At 42.4% G+C, this 20,637-nt stretch overlaps 2 protein-coding genes across 2 annotated transcripts in view; one reads left to right on the top strand and one right to left on the bottom strand.

Moving 5' to 3' along the window:
* ZDHHC9 (zinc finger DHHC-type palmitoyltransferase 9) overlaps positions 1-20,637 on the bottom strand; it is a 41,541-nt gene continuing 20,904 nt past the window's right edge. The window contains exons 6-11 of the mRNA XM_064361249.1: positions 13,036-13,173; positions 12,011-12,057; positions 11,157-11,261; positions 9,507-9,610; positions 9,017-9,113; positions 1-3,197 (exon numbers count right to left, since the gene is read on the bottom strand). Of these exons, the coding sequence (XP_064217319.1) occupies positions 3,081-3,197; positions 9,017-9,113; positions 9,507-9,610; positions 11,157-11,261; positions 12,011-12,057; positions 13,036-13,173 (608 nt within the window). The 3' untranslated portion in view covers positions 1-3,080. The remainder of the gene's footprint in view (positions 3,198-9,016; positions 9,114-9,506; positions 9,611-11,156; positions 11,262-12,010; positions 12,058-13,035; positions 13,174-20,637) is intronic.
* On the top strand, positions 5,763-7,378 carry LOC135268402 (actin, cytoplasmic 1). The gene has a single exon (XM_064361248.1). The coding sequence runs from the start codon at positions 5,838-5,840 to the stop codon at positions 6,963-6,965; it is 1,128 nt and encodes a 375-aa protein (XP_064217318.1). The 5' UTR covers positions 5,763-5,837; the 3' UTR covers positions 6,966-7,378.

Here is a 20,637-nt window from a genome sequence, read left to right as displayed (position 1 = left end):
AAACAGACAGCCCTGTATTTCTAAAACCATTCAAGGCTCCTTCATTAACTGGCTTCCCCCCAAAAGAAAGATTTCTTTATTAAGAAATACCAGAGAGTGAAAAACCCCCAACACATACACATTTGTAGGCTCACACAAAAGTGCAGAGATTTACATATTAAATTGCATTTAAGTTAGAAAATAGATTTAAAAACAAAATACTTTTTTCTCCAACAAGGTAAAGAGATTTGGTCAGTAGGAAAGGGGGCTTTAGGGGTAAAGGCAGGATGGTCAGGACAGGGAGAATGGAATTTAGCTGCTACAGAATCAGAATCCACCTCTAACCCAAACTCACTCCTGGGGGAAAAAGCAAAGGAGGAGACGATGATCTCAGCTCGGGCCAGGAAGGCCTCGGAGCTGAATGGACATGAAGAAATGGCTCAATACAGCCAATTTCCACCTGCCCACAGAGGTTTGGGATCAGTGACAACCATCCTGGACTGGGAAAGTGGGGTGCATAGGAAGCTCGAGGAAGAAGGAAGAAGGGGAGAGTTGGAGATGGTGTCAGCCATTGAAAAGACTAAACAATTTAAGGCCCTTTTCCCCTGGAAAGATTGATTCTTTAATCTCCCCTCTGATCAGATAGGGACAGTCCCGGCTGGTGCATGGTATGAATGGGACAGATCTTCAGGCCAACGTCTTAAATACAGAAGATTCACTAAGGAAAAGAAAGAGGGTGGGGAGTACGAAGAAGCGGAAACTTAAAAAAAAAATCACTTCACACTAGAGTTAAGAGATTTCCACTCTGACTCTTCCCATCAGAAAGAGAAAGCTTCTCTGTCTGACCTAAGGGTCCTCAGGAGCAGCTGAGGTAAGGTGAGAGAGGAGAGAGATTCATCTGAGCCCAGGAGAGGAGACGGGCTGGGTACTTACTAAAATGGGGTTCATATGAGTGCCAGGTTACCTGGGAAAACCTAACAACTTCCAAACTCTCCAGGTTTGGCTTCATAACTTCAAGAAAAAAACTGAGACAACCAGAAAAAGAATAGGAAGGTAGAAGCAGATAGGAGAGGGATCTGAGTCAGCCTCTCCCCATCTCTCTTCCAACCTCTCTCTCAGGAATGCTCAACTTAAATCCTGCTACAAGGAAAATAGAAAGTCATGGAAAAAAGTCTGGGAGCAGCCAAATTTCATTAATTCTAAATAATTGGGAAGTATGAGATGGGAATTGACAAGGAGTCTTGATTATACACCATCTAAAAAGAAATATATACCATCACTTGTAAAAGACCACTGATCAAATATTTCTCTAAGGGGAGGCCACAATGAGCCTGCTTTAATAACCAAGGCTCATTAAAGACATACATCTGCTTGAAAACAATACCCTAACATAGAGCTTCTTCTCTTAAGTAAATATAATCCTTCTAACTTTCCGATCTTGTTCACACTGTATTTCCTTGAAAGTCCTTTCTTCATAGTCCAGAATCAGCTAAGCTTCAGGCCAGAATGTAGTATAGATCAATGGAGAGTGTGGGAACTACCTCTCCAACCCAAGGGTGCCCTGGTTAATGGAAGTTTGGGGAGTAACAAGCAACCCCTTCCAACCCCCACCCCCACCCTACACACAAACACATTCTTGAAATGGAAGGGGGAAGGAGGAGACAGGAAGTTTGCATTAGACACAGTTTAATCACCTTCGAATAGATGAAAAGTTCTGGTTTATACTCCCCGCCCCATAAGTCATCCAGACAGGACCCTGGCTTAGAAAGAGAAAAACACAGGTGCTCTAGGAAATATAGCCACATATAATACATAAATCTTCTTCCCTGAAATAGAGCAGGTCCTGAGCAGAGCTGACTGGGGGGCCACAGCCCACCCCCAGGGTGAAGTGGCTCTGGGACTCTGCCGGTGGAAGTGCTGGAAGAGTGGGGCTTGGAGGAAGCCCCCAGTGTGGTTACCATAGCCGGAGGTGGGCCGAGGCCTTGGAGTGGGTTACCCGAGAGGGCAGCAGTGCTGGGCTTTCCCTCACTCAGCCGAGGCTTAATGGAAGAACTGGTTAGCCTTTTTTTTTTTTTCTTTTGAGGGTACATTGGGGGAGAGGAGAGGAGAGGAGAGCCTCTCTGTGCCTTGGTTTCCCATTTGTGCATTCAGGGCCCCTGCAGGCCTCACACCGGGAGTCTGAGGGCGTAGTGTTTAAGTGAGCACTCGGGCTTCCTCTGAGGAAAAGAAATGACCAAAGTGCAGACTTTTATTACTGCCATTCCTGCTCCTAATGGGAGCAGGAGTCAAAAGGAAAAACAAATTAAAAGGGGCTAATGAGAAAGAAGGAGAGATGAGACAGAGAGTTTGAAGGGCTATGCCGTTGGCATCTCATCAATTCTTACTGAGAATGGCACAGGTATTAAAAAAGTTTCTGGGTAGTCTACGAGAAATGTCAATTATTATCTCCACTACAACTACTTACACACATCTAATGGGAAAAGAGTGGGGCTTGGGTGTCAGAGTGGATGGGAGACAAAGGAGAAGCTACACTAATAAATATAACAAGTGGAAGGTACCTGTCCCATTGATTAGTGGGCAATGCTGGCACTTGGTGGCCAGGAGAATCCTCTGACCCCGCTCTCCCTCCTCTTCAATCCTGAAGACCCCAGGAACCCAGTTAGGATCCCCTGGCCAGAGGTCTCTATGACTGCCTCTGGACTCGGGACATGCAGCAGCTTGGGAGGATTTGAGCCAGTCTCAAAAACCTTTAGCCCCAGAATGAGACCAGTGACCCCAAGCAAGAGGGCTGGGATCTGGAGCATAGAGAGGGGAGTCCAAGGAGACCCTGTGGCTGAGGCCATGGAGAACCAGTGCCAGGGCCCAAAAGACCCACTTTTCCAGTTACCAGAGGTGACTGACATCTTTCGCCACTGCCTTGAGTTCAGAAATTTAAAAAAGCTTGCAGCAAGAAAATGCCAGTGTGCAATTGGGTGACTAAAGACCAAAGAAAAACAGTTAAAAGGGACAGCTTACTTGCTCTCTGTCTCAGGTTTATCTTCTCACCTGAAATCTCTCATAGCCCTAATTAAACACAAACAAAAGTCTCTTCCATAGATAGGCTACTTCTCAGCTTCAGCTGCCTCCTGTGGTGGCTCTGGGGGTTCTGGAGGTGGCATCTCTTCAGGAGTGCTGGAGTCCTCCGGCATCTCATTTGAGTTCAGGTGTTCTGTGGGGGCCTGGGAAGGAAAAGATATCAGATTCAACACAAAGCTGTTAAATCCAAATGCGGATAAGCCTTAGACGCTGAACTCTTCCTCTCAGTCCCCTGACCACACTGATGCCACAGATATGCAGCCACCAATACCAAACTCAGAATCAACACCAGGCTACCACCTTCTCGGCAGAACGAAACTGAAGTTTATTTGAGTTCTTTCCTTAACTGACACTTGGGGACAGATTTTCTACTATTATTAATAGTCATAATAATAGGGACCACAAAGAATTACACAGGTCCTCTCCACTTCAGAACAAGCGTCATAACATACTTATCTCACAAGGCCTGACCCATGGTCCTCAAATCTATTTCTGCCCAAACACATAGCTCACTAGAATAGTGATTCTGAACCAAAGGCCAGCTGTCCAAATTTTCTTTCTTTTTCTTTTTTTTTTGAGACAGAGTTTCACTCTTGTTGCCCAGGCTGGAGTGCAATGGCATGATCTCTGCTTACCACAACCTCCGCCTCCCAGGCTCAAGCGATTCTCCTGCCTCAGCCTCCCAAGTAGCTGGGATTACAGGCATGTGCCACCACACCAGGCTAATTTTTTGTATTTTTAGTAGAGATGGGGTTTCTCCATGTTGATCAGGCTGGTCTCGAACTCCCAACCTCAGGTGATCCACCTGCCTCAGCCTCCCAAAGTGCTAGGACTACAGGTGTGAGCCACTGTGCCCGGCCCAAATTTTCAGCTGGTCATATGTGGTTTGAAAATGTCCTCAAGTGATTCTAAAATACAACCCTTCCCCCCTTTCAACCAAGAATAACTAACCTAGATTGTTACAATTTGAGTTCAGACTCATTTAAAAAATAATATTAAAAATGACAATAATATATAAACATGGGTTGCTGTACTATAAAAATAAATTCAAAATTTAGGAAAGGCAAAGTAGAGAACAATTATCTACCTTATAAAAAGCATTCACTTAAAATTAGGATTGTATTTTACAACAAAGTTCAAACTACTAAAATGTATTAGAACTAATGAACAAGGGCCAGGTGCAGTGGCTCATGCCTATAATCCCAGCACTTAGGGAAGCCAAGGCAGACAGATCACTTGAAGTCAGGAGTTTGAGACGAGCCTGGCCAACATAGTGAAACCCTGTCTCTACTAAGAATACAAAAATTGGCTGGCGTGGTGGTGGCTGCCTGTAATCCTAGCTACTTGGGAGGCTGAGGCAGGAGAATCACTTGAACCAGGGAGTCAGAGGTTGCAGTGAGCCAAGATGGTGACGCTACACTCCAGCTTGGGTAACAGAGCAAAACTCCATCTCATAAAATAAAAACAAAAACAAACAAACAAAAAAGAACTAATGAACAAGTTTGGCAAGGTTTTAGGATATAAGATTCATATATTAAAATCAATTGTATTTCTATACACTCCCAGTGAAAAATCCAAAAATTAAATTAGTGAAACAATTTCACTTACAATAACATGAAAAATAATCAAATACTTATGAATAAATGTAACAAAATAGGTGTAAAACTTATACTCTGAAAGCTACAAAATGTTGTGGAAAGAAATCAAATCATACCTAAATACATGAAAATATAGTCCATATAAATGGCCAGAATATTTAATCTTGTCAGGATGGCTATATTTCCCCAAATCGGTTCAATGAAATCCCCATCAAAATTCCAGCTGGCTTCTTTCATAAATGACAAGTTAATCCTAAGATTCGTATGGAAATGTAAGACACCCCAAAGAGCCAAAACAATCATGAAAAAGAAGTATAAAGTTGAAGGACTCACATTTCCTGATTTCAAAACTTATTACAATGCTAAAGTAACGAAGACAGTGTGGTACTAGCATAAGAAGAGACATATTGAGCAATAGAAGAGCTGAAAGTCCAGAAACGAACTCTCACATTTATAAATTTTCAACAAGCGTACCAAGACAATTTTATGGGAAAAGAATAGTCTTCTCAACAAATGATGCAGAGACAATTGGATAGCTACAGGCAAAAGAAAGAATGTGGACCCTCTACCTCACACCATATATAAAAATTAACTCAAAATGGATCAAAAACCTAAACGTGAGAGCTAAAACTATAACATCTTACAAGAAGATAGGGGCATAAATCTTCATGACTTTGGATTAGGCAACAGTTTCTTAGATATGACACCAAAAAGTACAAACAACAAAAGAAAAAATAGACAAATTGGACTACATCCAAATTTTAAAATTTTGTGCTTCAAAGGACACTATCAAGAAAATGAAAAGATAACCCACAGAATAGGAGAAAATATGTGCAAATTGTGTATCTGGTAAGGAACCTGCACACAGATTATATAAAGAACTCTTACAACTCAACAATAAAAAAACAAACAATCCAATTAAAAAATAGACAAAAGCTCTGAAGAGACACTTCTCCAAGAAACACATAAAAACGGCCAATAGGCACATGAAAAGATATTCAACATCATAGTCATCAGGGAAATGCAAATCAAAACCACAATGAGATATCACTTCACACTTACTAAGATGGCTAGAAAAAAAATGTCAGATAATAAGTGATGCCGGCCGAGACCGCGTCCGCCCCGCGAGCACAGAGCCTCGCCTTTGCCGTTCCGTCGCCCGTCCACACCCGCCGCCAGCTCACCATGGATGATGATATCGCTGCACTTGTTGTCGACAACGGCTCCGGCATGTGCAAGGCCGGCTTCGCGGGCGACGATGCTCCCCGGGCCGTCTTTCCCTCCATTGTGGGGCGCCCCAGGCACCAGGGCGTGATGGTGGGCATGGGTCAGAAGGACTCCTATGTGGGTGACGAGGCCCAGAGCAAGAGAGGCATCCTGACCCTGAAGTACCCCATCGAGCACGGCATTGTCACCAACTGGGACGACATGGAGAAGATCTGGCACCACACTTTCTACAACGAGCTGCGTGTGGCTCCTGAGGAGCACCCCGTGCTGCTTACTGAGGCCCCCCTGAACCCCAAGGCCAACCGTGAGAAGATGACCCAGATCATGTTTGAGACCTTCAACACCCCAGCCATGTATGTGGCCATCCAGGCCGTGCTTTCCTTGTACGCCTCTGGCCGTACCACTGGCATCGTGATGGACTCCGGTGACGGGGTCACCCACACTGTGCCCATCTATGAGGGGTATGCCCTCCCCCACGCCATCCTGCGTCTGGACCTGGCTGGCCGGGACCTGACTGACTACCTCATGAAGATCCTCACCGAGCGCGGCTACAGCTTCACCACCACAGCTGAGCGGGAAATCGTGCGTGACATCAAGGAGAAGCTGTGCTACGTCGCCCTGGACTTCGAGCAGGAGATGGCCACGGCGGCCTCCAGCTCCTCCCTGGAGAAGAGCTATGAGCTGCCTGATGGTCAGGTCATCACCATCGGCAACGAGCGGTTCCGCTGCCCTGAGGCGCTCTTCCAGCCTTCTTTCCTAGGCATGGAATCTTGTGGCATCCACGAAACTACCTTTAACTCCATCATGAAATGTGACGTGGACATCCGCAAAGACCTGTATGCCAACACAGTGCTGTCTGGTGGTACCACCATGTACCCTGGCATCGCTGACAGGATGCAGAAGGAGATCACTGCCCTGGCACCCAGCACGATGAAGATCAAGATCATTGCTCCTCCCGAGCGCAAGTACTCCGTGTGGATCGGTGGCTCCATCCTGGCCTCGCTGTCCACCTTCCAGCAGATGTGGATCAGCAAGCAGGAGTATGACGAGTCCGGCCCCTCCATCGTCCACCGCAAATGCTTCTAGGCGGACTGTGACTTAGTTGCGTTACACCCTTTCTTGACAAAACCTAACTTGCGCAGAAAACAAGATGAGATTGGCATGGCTTTATTTGTTTTTTTGTTTTGTTTTGGTTTTTTTTTTTGGCTTGACTCAGGATTTAAAAACTGGAACGGTGAAGGTGACAGCAGTCGGTTGGAGCGAGCATCCCCCAAAGTTCTACAATGTGGCCGAGGACTTGATTGTGTACATTGTTTTTTTTAAGTCATTCCAAATATCGTGAGATGCATTGTTACAGGAAGTCCCTTGCCCTCCCAAAAGCCACCCCACTTCTCTCTAAGGAGAATGGCCCAGTCCTCTCCCGAGTCCACACAGGGGAGGTAACAGCATTGCTTTTGTTGTAAATTATGTAATGAAAAATTTTTTAGATTTCGCCTTAATACTTTTTTTATTTTGTTTTATTTTGAAAGATTTTAGCCTCTGTGGCTACCCCTTTTTTTGTCCCTCAACTTGAGATGTATGAAGGCTTTTGGTCTCCCTGGGTGTGGGTGGAGGCAGCCAGGGCTTACCTGTACACTGACTTGAGACCAGTTGAATAAAGTGCACACCTTAAAAAAAAAAAAAAAAAAAAAAAAAAAAAAAAAAAAAAAAAATAAGTGATGCCAAGAATGTAGAGAAACTGGTACCCTCAGGCACTGCTAGTTGGGGTATAAAATGGTGCAGCCACTTTGGAAAACAGTTCAGCAGTTATCTTAAAGGTTAAATATAGAACTACCATATGACCCAGCTATTTTACTCCCAGATATATAGCCAAGAGAAATGAAAATGTATGTCCATGCCAAAAAAACTGGTACACAAATATTCATAGCAGCATCACTCATAATAACCAAAAGGTGGAAGCAATCCAAATGTCCATCAACTGATGAATGGATAAATGAAATGTGGTATATCCATATAATGGAATATCATTTGGCCATATAAAGGAACAAACTACTGCTACATAGTACAATGTGGACAAATCTCAAAAACATGCTTAGTAAAAGAAGCCAGTCACAAAAGACCACATACTGTATGATTTCATTTACATGAAATACTCAGAAGAGAGAAATTTATACTGAAAGGAAGTAGATTAGTAGTTGCCTAGGGGTGGGGCTGGGGAAGTTGAGGGGAAAGGGAGAGGGACTGCTAATGAGTACAGGGTTTCTTACAGTGGAAGGGTAATGAAAATGCTTTAAAACTGATTGTTATAGCCAGGTGTGGTGGCAGGCACCTGTAATCCCAGCTACTTGGGAGGCTGAGGCAGGAGAATCGCTTGAACCCAGGAGGCGGAGGTTGCAGTGAGCTGAGATTGCGCCATTGCACTCCAGCCAGGGTGACAATGCAAGACTCCAACTCAAAAAAAAAAAAAAAAAAAAAAAAAAACCTGATCGTTATAATGATTGTACAACTCTGTGAATATTCTAGACCGTGAATCATACATTTTAAATAGGGATCTATGGTATGTGAGTCATATCTCAATAAAGTTCTTATTAAAAAAAGAAAGCTCAAATAATAATTTTTTAGGAAAGTACTTTTTATGCTTTAAATATCTTAAATAAGACAGCTGGGAGAGTTTCCACAACCTCTGCATATTCCAGTGAGGAAGCCCTTCTACCAAGGTAACCACATCACTAACTCCAATACAATCCCCTGACCTCTGTCTTTGCCCCTATAGCATTTTATGCTTCCCTCATCAAAGCACTTTTCCCCATGTTGAGCAATGGCCTGTTTACTTGTTTCTTGTCCCCACTAGACAATGAGCTCCTTGAGAGCAGGGATGTCATTTGCCTCATTCATTGGTATATCCCCAGCAACTAGTGCAGTGGCTGGCACAGAGTCACTCAATATACACCAAAGAAATGACTAAATCTTAATCTACATCAAGGGCACAAAGATCTGAAGGCAATGTCAGGGCAGGTGTAGAGGCAGGGAAGCTGGGGTGATTAGAATACAAAATTGCCTAATCATATTTTTCCAAGCTGTAAAGTTAGCCTCCGCCCTCTCTATCATCAACCCAACCTTAAGTAAGGAATACTTACTGGGCTCTGTGGCAAGAGGCTGCTACTGGTGTCTTGAGTACTGGGAGGTCGACTTCCACTTTCCTCCAGTGGCAAAATACCCCTTCGATCCAGCACACTAAAGGAGATAGGAGAGTTGATAAAGAAGTGGGCATTCACCCCTCCACCCACCTAGCCCACTGAATTTTGCTACATAGACGGGAAAATATAAACCTGTCCTTTGGCAATCTAGACTGATCCCAGCACACGCCTCTTATCTCCCATTCACTTTTTCTTCCACAAACCAGGGAATGTCACATTAACAAGAGAACAAACAAATGAAATAAGAATGAAAGATCATCCCTCCAAAACAACAAGCCCATGGTCTATGATCCGTGTAGATATGGCAAGCCCTGGAAAGACCTATTTGACATCAAGAGCCCACTTTCAGAAAAACGTCTCAGACCAGGTAACAGGATCAAGTTGAGCTGCTCATCCCAAGAGTCCCAGGACTTTTGGGTTCCCCAAGTACCTGGGGGGCAAGGGGCCACACAGCACTTCACAGCAGTTCTTCACAATGTTGCCATGACTGTAGGGATTCTGGACGCGATTCTTCCCTGTCCATGATCCTTTAATCTGCAAGATAAAAGCCAACGCTGACATCAAAAATAATGTTAAAAAGGACAAATAATAATACTGAAATAAAAATAAAAACACAAAAAAGAAAAAATAATAATAAAGTTGAAGAAATGCATGCAGCATGAGTTAATGAAAAAGTTCTAGAAATGGATGGTGGCAATGGTTACACAACAATGTGAATGTACTAAATGCCACTGAACTGAACATTTAGGATGTGAGGGTGATCCGGCTGCAACACCTGTCACCCCATTGATCGCCAGAATTGAATGAGACATTTAATATAGCACACTTTGTATTATGTATATTTTATCACAATAAAAAAGAAATACATACACAGCCATGAAAAAATGCTCACAATAGGGTGAAAAAAAGCAGCTAACTCAATGATATATATTATTTTTATTTAAAAGTACATAATATAAACAAATAAACATAGAAACAAGTCTAGATCATATACATCATACTACTAAAAAAGGGTGATGTCTAAGAAGAGGAACTTATTTTTTCATTTTTGCTCATCTGTAGTTTCTGATTTTCTTTTTTTTTTTTTTTTTTTTTTGAGACAGAGTCTGGGTCTGTTGCCCAGGGTGGAGTGCAGTGGTGCGATCTCAGCTCACTACAACCTCCACCTCCTGGGTTCAATTGATTCTCCTGCCTCAGCCTCCTGAGTAGCTGGGATGACAGGTGTGATCCCATGCCTGGCTAATTTTTGTATTTTTTATTAGCCATGCCTGGCTAATTTTTGTATTTTTAGTAGAGATGGGGTTTCACCATGTTGGCCAAGCTGGTCTCGAACTCCCAACCTTGTGATCCACCCACCTCAGCCTCCCAAAGTGCTGCGATTACAGGCATGAGCCACCATGCCTGGCCTATTTTCTGATTTTCTATAATGAATGTGGATTAATCAGTAACTTTTTTTTTTGAGACAGAATCTTACTCTGTCATCCAGGCTAGAGTGTAGTGTGGTGCGATCTTTGCTCGCTGCAACCTCCGCCTCCCAGGTTCAAGTGATTCTCCTGCCTCAGCCTCCTGAGTAGCTGAGACTACAGATGTGCACCACCATGCCCGGCTAATTTTTGTATTTTTAGTAGAGATGAGGTTTCACCATGTTGGCCAGGCTGGTCTTGAACTCCTGACCTCGGGTGATCCACCCGCCTCGGCCTCCCAAAGTGCTAGGATTACAGGCGTGAGCCACCGCGCCCAGCCTAATTGGTAACTTTTTATAAAGCAAGGATTCATCCAGTGCAACTGTCCCTCTCCATGCCAGACAGAGGCACCAGCTAGGCTTTAAGAACGTATGAACAGTTAAAGGCTGTATATCCACCCTACTTTTCAACCTCTTCTTCCTAATGCTCCACGAGCATTCAACTCCAAACAAAGCCCTCTGCTTTCTCTTCTACACATCTGACTTAATAATCTTGCACACCACGTTTCTGCCTGCCTCAACCTCCCAGGCCCTGGAGACTCGGTAGTTCTCTAGCAGATAGCAAGATAATAGGCTTTGGGGAGAATATGTGGTGAGGAGAAGAGAAAGTTGACTCACGTCTTCATTGGTTGTCTGGTTGAGAGCCACAAGGAAAGTGTGAAATCCAGTCAGCCCCACGACGGACCAGAGTGTAAAGAAGCAAATGAGGACTTCTAGAACAGTGAGGTGAGGTTAAGGAATATTTACGAACTCAACATCAGGAGACTTGATGCCTCCGCCCATATTCAGGGCACCAGTCACACCATCTTTACCTCCTGGAATGTATATCACAAAAAACCATGTTTCCATATATAACAGATGAATTTGGAACTTGCTGGATAGATCCCTTATGAAGGGTAAAGAATTTCTAGTCTATCTAGTGCATTTAAGGGTTTGCCTATTTACTTATCACTGGCTCTTGGAAGGAGATGTGTGGGAGAGGCCAAAGCTAAACAACGTTGGCCATCACTGCCAATGGAAATTTTCTCAAAAAACAAATTCATAAATGAAGAATTAGTGGGGGAAAAAAGAGGACATGATTTATAGAAATCTCATCTGAACCCCCTTTGCAGAAATGCAGCCACTGTCCAAAATAAGCCCTAGCTATAACAGAAAGGTGGGGCTTCCAGTAAGTGACAGTAGAGGTACACTGAGGCGAAGTACAGCCCACTAGAGGAGACAGGACTGAGCCTGGGATCAGAAGGACTTGGGAGGGAGGCAGCTGAGCAGGGGGTGAAGGAAAGACCTCCCTTCTAGTCCTGGTCATCTTCCATTCTGGTTGCTACCACTAAGACTATATTGTTTAAATTATTTTAGACCTTGGCACTCGCTGATGTCTGAAAAACTAGATAGTGGGAGAACTGTGGGGAGAAAGCATGCTGGAAAGTAGCTTAAGGAGGCTTCACAAGGACATACTGCCAGGGAGGATATGTTCCAGGAGTTTCTTTCAACGTCTCCAGGAAGCCAATTTTCAAAGATTCTGTGAAATTGGGAGGAGGAGTAGAGAGAAAAATTAGTGACTTCAGTCAAAACTACACACTATCCTAGTGCCTACTCACTTCCTTCCCTCCCTATCCCATGTTACACACTGGCAGGAGCTAAGCGCTCCCTCGGGCAAGGGTGAAGAGCCTCATCTCTAAGCTGGTAGTCTCATGACTAAAGAGTTCACATTTCCAGTGCAGGACCAGGCCCTGGACTAGGCAGGTGGGCAGAAGCCAAGCAGCAGGCTCCCTTCCCCTTTCGCTAGCCCCCAACTATGACCATGTTAGGGGGATATTAACAGGTAAAAGAAATCAGAAGTACCCAAGAAAAATCCTCTCTCCTTGCCAATCTGTGTCCCTCCCTTGTTCAAAATCCAGCTCAGAACTCTTCTCTTTCCAGGAAGCTGTCTTAAGACCACTCCCTTAACTCCACATCACATCTGCCCTTAGATTGGGCTGTGTGTGTGTGTATGTGTGTGTGTGCACGCGTGCACACGTGTGCATACATGCGTCTGTGTGTGTACATTTGTGCACATGCACACATGTGGGTGTGCTTTCTATCTCCCAAAGTAGACCGTGAGCTACCGAAAGACGTTTCTCAGGCAAAACCCTTTTCTATCCCTTAGCACAAGGCAAGTCTTATAAGGCAGAAGAAGAGAGGATGCTCAGAGACAAAATACATCCCCAACCTTTGGGATTACCTCAGAAATGCCCCTGTACTCTGGATACAGACCAGTAATTATGGCCCCAGTCCCCAGCAGTTGGCCAGAGAGAAGGCCGACACAGAGTAAATACTCATTGATGTGCACTGAGGTTTGCAACCCTGCTCAAGAGCAGATAATAGTGCTCATTTCTAACCTGTCCTAAAGTACCTTTCACAATGGTACCACCAGGAAACCCAACCACCCTCTAAGCTGTCCTTAAGTCTTCCCCCACCCCACCCCACTCCAACAACAGACACTGCCCTGCATACTCACTGAGAGCCACATAGACGATGTTGAAGGCGAAGACATAGATTGTGAGGAGGGAGAGAGAAAGGATGAAGAGGTAGAAGTAGCGGTAGTTCCTCTTTCCAACACAATTCCCCACCCAGGGGCAGTGATGGTCGAAGCGCTCTGTGGGAGAAAGAGAGAGTCCAATGCCAAAAGCCTCCAGAACAAAAAGCAACCCCACCATCACCATAATACCTCATTCAAACACCTCCAGGATCATTGCCCATTTCAGTTGTAAAAAATACTGGGTTCCATTTTTTTACTTTTTCAAAATGTTTTCATAACCATCTCATTTGATCCTCACAATTTCCCTGGAACTTGGGCAAAAGGAGATACTCTTCCCCACTTTACAGATAAAGAAACAAAGGCACAGAGGTGTTAAGTGATCCGCCTCACTCTGCTCATTAAAAGCAGGGACACTGCTTTTCCAAATAAAATCTTAATTGGTGGGACTACTAAGTTCAAGAAGAATAAGTGGAAATAGTCAAGGAAAATTTGAAAAATTACTAGTGCAGTTTTTCTTGACTTCCAGGTATGAAAAATGTAAAACTATAATACTTAAAATGGTGTGGCATAGCTCAACAGAATGGAAAGAGCCCAGAAACAGACCCTAGAACATATAAGATTTTGTTGTCTAATAAACTCAACATTACAAAATCAGAGGTGAAAGGAAGTATTATTCCATAAACAATTCTGAGACAATTGGCTATTTGGTGCAAAATAAGGATCGATTTTCTTGTCTTCATATTACTTATCATAACATATTCCAGATGAATTAAAGAGCTAAATGTAAAAACAAAGTGAATCCATAAAATAATTATAAAGAATACATGTTTAGGCCGGGCACGGTGGCTCATGCCTATAATCCCAGCACTTTGGGAGGCCGAGGCGGGTGGATCACAAGGTCAAGAGATCGAGACAATCCTGGTCAACATGGTGAAACCCTGTCTCTACTAAACATATAAAAAATTAGCCGAGCATGGTGGTGCGTGCCTGTAGTCCCAGCTACTCGGGAGGCTGAGGCAGGAGAATTGCTTGAACCCAGGAGGCGGAGGTTGCAGTGAGCCGAGATCGCGCTATTGCACTCCAGCCTGGGTAACAAGAGCGAAACTCCGTCTCAAAAAAAAAAAGAATACATGTTTATTTGTCCTTTATATGCAGAAGGACTTTATAAGCATAAAAGTACTGGAAGAAAACAGATGACAAGGAAATATAGATTTAACTCCATAAACATTAACTTGGTGATCAGTGATGTGATTATTATACATTGCATGGCTGTATCAAAACTTCTCATGTATGCCATAAATCTATATGCCTACTATGTACCCATAAAAATTTTAAAAATATTTTGTGTATGTTAACATTACCATAAAGAAGATTAAAGAGAAAAAAACCAAGGGCAATCTATGTAAAGTTGTACCTGACTATATGAAAAGTTCTTAAAAATCAATAGGAAAATACAAATACTTCCTCAAGAAAATAATAGTCAAAAGTTACTTGAAATTTGCTAAGAGAGTAGATCTTAATTGTCCTCACCACACACGCACATACACACACAACGGTAACCATGTGTGGTGATGAGTATGTTCATTTGATTGTGGTAAGCATTACAGTGTATACATCTATCAAAGGCAGATACCAAAATCCACCCATGCTCAAGTCACTCAGCAGCCCTGCAGAACCCAAAAAAAAGTTGCCCCTCGTGTACACAGGTTTTGCATCTTGTGAATACTGTACATTTGAACCTTGAACAACTCAGGTTTGAACTGCATGTGTCCACTCGTACATGGATTTGTTTCAATAAATACAGTTGGCCCTCCGTATCAACAGTTCTGCATCCACAACTAAACGCAGATCAAAAATATGGTATTCACAGAACATGAAACCCGTAGATACAGAGGGCTGACTTTTCATATCCATGGGTTCCACAGGGCCACTGCAGGACTTGAAAATGCATGGGTTTTGGTATCCAAGGGCAATCCCTCACACCAATCCCCCAAGGATACTTAGGGATGACTGTATTTTGGATCCATGTTTGGTTGCAGATGAGGAACCCACTGATAATGTATTTATTGAAAAAAAATGTCATTATAAGTGGACCCATGCAGTTCAAAACTGCATTGTTCAAGGGTCAACTGTACATAAAACAAAAACAGAAAACAGCAAAAGGTAATAGGGCAAAAACTAATAAATATCATAAAACCTATGTTTTAATATTTTTCCTATTCACCTACCTCTGCCTGCCGGGTTCAAGCAATTCTCCCACCTCAGGCCTCCCAAGTAGCTGGGATTACAGGCACCCACCACCACGCCCAGCTAATTTTTGTAGTTTTAGTAGAGATGGAGTTTCACCATGTTAGCCAGGTTGGTCTTGAACTCCTGACCTCAGGTGATCCGCCCACCTGAGCCTCCCAAAATGCTGGGATTACAGGAGTGAGCCACTGCACCCGGTCGAAGTTCAAATTTTTTAATTAAAGTTCTATTGTTTGGGAGGCCCAGGCAGGCCATTCACAAAGTCAGGAGTTTGAGACCAGCCTGGTCAACATGGTGAAACTCCATCTCTGCCAAAAAATGCAAAAATTCACAGGTCATGGTGGCACATGCCTGTAATCCCAGCTACTCAGGAGGCTGAGGTGGGGGAATCGCTTAAGCTTGGGAGGCAGAGATTGCAGTGAGCCAAGATCGTGCCACTACACTACAGCGTGGGTGACAGAGTGAGACCCTGTCTTAAAAAAAAAATATATATATATATATATATATATATATATATATATATATATATGTAAAATATACGTAACATACAGTTTGCCATTTTAACCATTTTAAGTCTATAATTCAGTGGCATTAATTACATTCATAATGTTGTGGAACCATCACCATGATCTATTTCCAAAACTCTTTCATTACTCCAAACAGAAACTCTGCACCCATTAAGCAGTCACTCTCCATTTCCCCCTTCCCCTATCCCCTGGCACTCTAATCTTTTGTCTGTATGAATTTACCTATTCTAGACATCTCATATAAGTAGACTCATACAATATTTGTCCTTTTGTATCTGGTTTTTTTCACATAGCATGTTTTCAAGGTTCAGCCACATTGCATCAGTACTGCATTCATTTTTATGACTGGATAATATTATATATATATATATATATATATATATATATATACCACATTTTGTTTAGCCATTCATCTGTTGATAGACACTTGGGTTGGTTCCACTTTTTGGCTATTGTGAATAATGATGCTATGAACACTGGTGTACAAGTAAGTTTTGAGTCCCTGTTGAAAATTCTTTTGCGTATTGCTATGGAATGAATTGCACCCCCACTCCCTGGTTTCATATGTTGAAGCCCTAACTCCCAACGTAGTTGTACTTGGAGGCAGAAACTTTAAGGAGGTAACTAAAATTAAATGAGGTCATATGGGTGGGGCCCTAATCCAATGGGACTGGTGTCCTTGTAAGGAGAGGATGAGACACCAGTCGTGTGTGAGCACAGAGAAAAGGTCACGTGAGAACACAGCAAGAAGGCAGCCATCTGCAAGCCAGGGAGAGAGGCCTCACCAGAAACCAACCCTTCCTGCACTTCTATTTTGGACTTCCAGCCTCCAGAATTGTGAGAGAATAATTCCCGTTGTCTCAGCCACCCTGTCTGTGGTATTTTGTTGTGGCAACCCAAGCAGACTAATATAGACATACACCCAGGAGTAGAATTGCTGGCTCATGTGGTAATTCTATGTTTAACTTTTTGAGGAACCACCAAACTGTTCCACAGCAGCTGCATGATTTTACATTCTCATCAGAAATGTATGAAGGTTCCAATTGTTCCACATCCTTAAGTTTAATAATTATGATTACAGTGTTATAACAATGAATAAAATGGAAGAGGGAATAATGTCTAATGACAGAAGACTGCCTAAATAAACTTGAATATAACCATATGATGGATTATGCAGTCATTAAAATAATATATTAAAGAAACATTTATTAAAGATGCAGAAGAATGCTCAGGATAGAATGTTAAATGACAAAAGCAGGATTAAAAACTCTATCATGTTACACTCCAATTTTGCAGAAACACTGGAAGGAAATACAGCAAAATGAAGAGTGAATTTAGGATTAAGTTTTATTTATACATTCTGCACTTCCCATATTTTCTACAATGAACATGTGTTATTTTGATGAATAAAAGACTACGAAAGAATAAAATACATCAATTTGAAAGAACAGTGAGCTGTGTACTGGTCAGAAAACAAGGCTGTAAAAATGGTCTATCTCCTGCTGAGGAGGCTACATCTTTTCAGGAAAGGGAAACAAGGTATAGAGAAGAATGGTTAAACACATATATATTTTTTACAGTATTTTAAATCACATCTTTTCTAATAATACAAGTAATACATGCTCATTATAGAAAACCTGAAAAAAATAAAAAGAAAAATGAAGGAATCACAGTAGTGGAAGATGGCATATAAAAAATGAAGGAAAAAAATACTCATAATCCCACAATCTATAGATAATAAACTCTAAAAATTATGGTATATTTCCTGTATTTCCTTGCATATTTCCTTATATATCATATTTTTTTAAAATAGGTAACTGACTTCACACTGTAAATGTAGCCTATCTCCTATTTTATGTCATTTAGCTTTCTGGTATGAACTCTCTCCATTAGTCTAATGTATGAATGTCCTGTAATTTATTTATTTTATTTTTTTTGAGAAGGAGACTCGCTCTGTCACCCAGGCTGGAGTGCAATGGCATAATCTCAGTTCACTGCAGCCTCCACCTCATGGGTTCTTGATTCTTGTGCCTCAGCCACCTGAGTAGCTGAGATTACTGGTGCACGCTACCATGCCTGGCTAATTTTTGTATTTTTTAGTAGAGACGAGGTTTCACCATGTTGGTCAGGCTGATCTCAAACTTCTGGCCTCAAGTGATCTGCCCTCCTCGGCCTCCCAAAGTGCTGGGACTATAGGAGTGAGTCACTGCGCCAGGTCCTATAATTTATTTGACTACTCTTCTATTGGTAGACGATTAGGTTCTTTTCAACTTTTAATTGTCATAATAATCCTGAGTTAAACAATTCCACCCCTAAATATTTTACCACATCTCTGATTTTATGGGATAGATTCCCCAGAAGTGGAATCACTGGCATCGAAAGGTATAGATGTTTTAAGGCTTTTGATTAATCTTATTAGGTTGCCTTCCAAAAAGTTTTGTTCCGATTTACACCCTTACTAGTGGAAGAATAAACATTATCAGGTTTTCCTTGCTAATTTTCTAGATTTAAAAAAGCATCTTGGGCTGGGGGTAGTGGCTCATGCCTGTAATCACAACACTTTGGGAGGTTGTGGTGGGTGGATTGCTTGAGCCCAGGAGTTTGAGACCAGCCTGGGCAACATGGGGAAAACCCATCTCTACAAAAAATACAAAAAAAAAAAAAAAAAAATAGCCAGGCATGGTGGTACATGCCTGTAGTCTCAGCTACTTGGAAGGCTGAGGTGGGAGGATCACCTGAGCCAAGTAGGTTGAGTCTGCAGTGATCTGTGATCATGCCACTGCCCTCCAGCCTGGGAAAAAGAGTGAGAGTCTGTCTCAAAAAAAAAGGCATCCTGAAATCATTTCTTTGACTATTAGTCATTATAACTAGCCTATTATATTTTTATGAACTGTCTCTATTTCTTCTGCAATGTTAGTGCTTTTAATAAATTGATTTGTATGAGTTGTTTATAGTTAAGAATATTAATAAGGAAAGGTAATTTTACCTCATATCAGATCTTCTTTTTTTTTTTTTTTTAAGTTCTGGGGTACCTGTGCAGGATGTGCAGGTTTGTTACATAGGTAAAAGTGTGCCATGGTGGTTTGCTGCCCCCATCAACCCATCATCTATGTATTAAGCCCAGCACGCATTAGCTACTTTTCCTAATGCTCTCCCTCCCCTCCCCACCCCCCAACAGGCCCCGGTGTGTGTTGTTCCCCTCCCTGTGTCCATGTGTTCCCATTGTTCTCAAAAGAAGACATTCATGCAGCCAACAAACATATAAAAAAAAAGCCCAACACTGATCATTAGAGAAATGCAAATCAAAACCACACTAAGATACCATCTCATGGCAGTCAGAATGGCAATTTTTAAAAAGTCAAAAACAACAAATGCTGATGAGGTTGCAGAGAAATAGGAACACTATTGTTGTTGGGAATGTAACATTGTGGAAGATGGTGTGGCGATTCCTCAAAGATCTGGAACCAGAAATACCATTTGACCCAGCAATCCCATGACTGGGTATATACCTTCTTTAAATATCAAGTTTCCTGCTTCATTTAAAATGGGTTTTGACAATAGACACTGACGAGGCTGTGGAGAAATAGGAATGCTTTTATACTGTTGGTGGGAGTTTAAATTAGTTCAGCCATTGTGGAAGACAGTGTGGTGATTCCTCAAGGATCTAGAACCAGAAATACCATTTGACCCAGCAATCCCATTACTGAGTATACATCCAAAGGATTATAAATCATTCTACTATAAAGACACATGCACAAGTATATTTATTGCAGCACTATTTACGATAGCAACGACTCGGAACCAACCCAAATGCCCATCACTGATAGACTGGATAAAGAAAATGTGGCACATATACACCATGGAATACTATGCAGACATAAAAAAGGATGAGATCATGTCCTTTGCAGGGACATGGATGAAGCTGGAAACCATCATTCTCAGCAAACTAACACAGGAACAGAAAAAGAAATACCACATGTTCTCACTCATAAGAGTTGAACAATGAGAACATATAGGCACGGGGAGGGGAATAACACACACTGGGGCCTGTTGGGGGTGGGGTGAAGAGGGAGAGCATTAGGACAAATATCTAACGCATGCGGGGCTTAAAACCTAGACAGTAGGTTGATAGGTGCAGCAAACCACCATGGCACATGTATACCTATATAACAAACCTGCACATTCTGTGCATGTATCCTGGAACTTAAAGTAAAATAAAATAATAATAACAGTAATAAAATGGGTTTTGATTTATAAAAATATCATCTACATTTTTTAGTATATGCGCTCCAAAGAGTGCACCATATAGCTTTTTACTATATAAAGCAAAATATCTCTCCCAATCTTTGTCTAAAGAATTGGCTAGTAAGAGGAAAGCAATGCCATCAGAATCCCACATGGCATTCAGAAAGAACATTATCCAATCATGGGAGCTCAAGAAAAAGTAATTTTTAAAAAGAATGTTAGAAGCATGCCTAGTGATGATATAAGCAACTGCACATATAGGCCTATCAACAGGAATATTTTTTTTTTGAGACGGAGTCCCACTGTGTCACCAGCACCAGGCTGGAGTGCAGTGGCGCGATTTTAGCTCACTGCAACCTCCACCTCCCGGGTTCAAGCGATTCTCCTGCCTCAGCTTCCCGAGGGACTACAGGCGCATGCCACCACACCCAGCTAGTTTTTGTATTTTCAGTAGAGATGGGGTTTCACTATGTTTGCCAGGATGGTCTCGATCTCTTGACCTCGTGATCCGCCCACCTCAGTCTCCCAGAGTGCTGGGATTACAGGCGTGAGCCACCATGCC

Source organism: Aotus nancymaae, unplaced genomic scaffold (assembly GCF_030222135.1).
Source record: "Aotus nancymaae isolate 86718 unplaced genomic scaffold, 86718_ANA_hifiasm-v0.15.2.pri h1tg000004l, whole genome shotgun sequence".
Lineage (NCBI taxonomy): Eukaryota > Metazoa > Chordata > Mammalia > Primates > Aotidae > Aotus > Aotus nancymaae.
The sequence above is the reverse complement of the archived record's forward strand: the minus strand, read 5'-3'. Positions and strand labels throughout refer to the sequence as shown.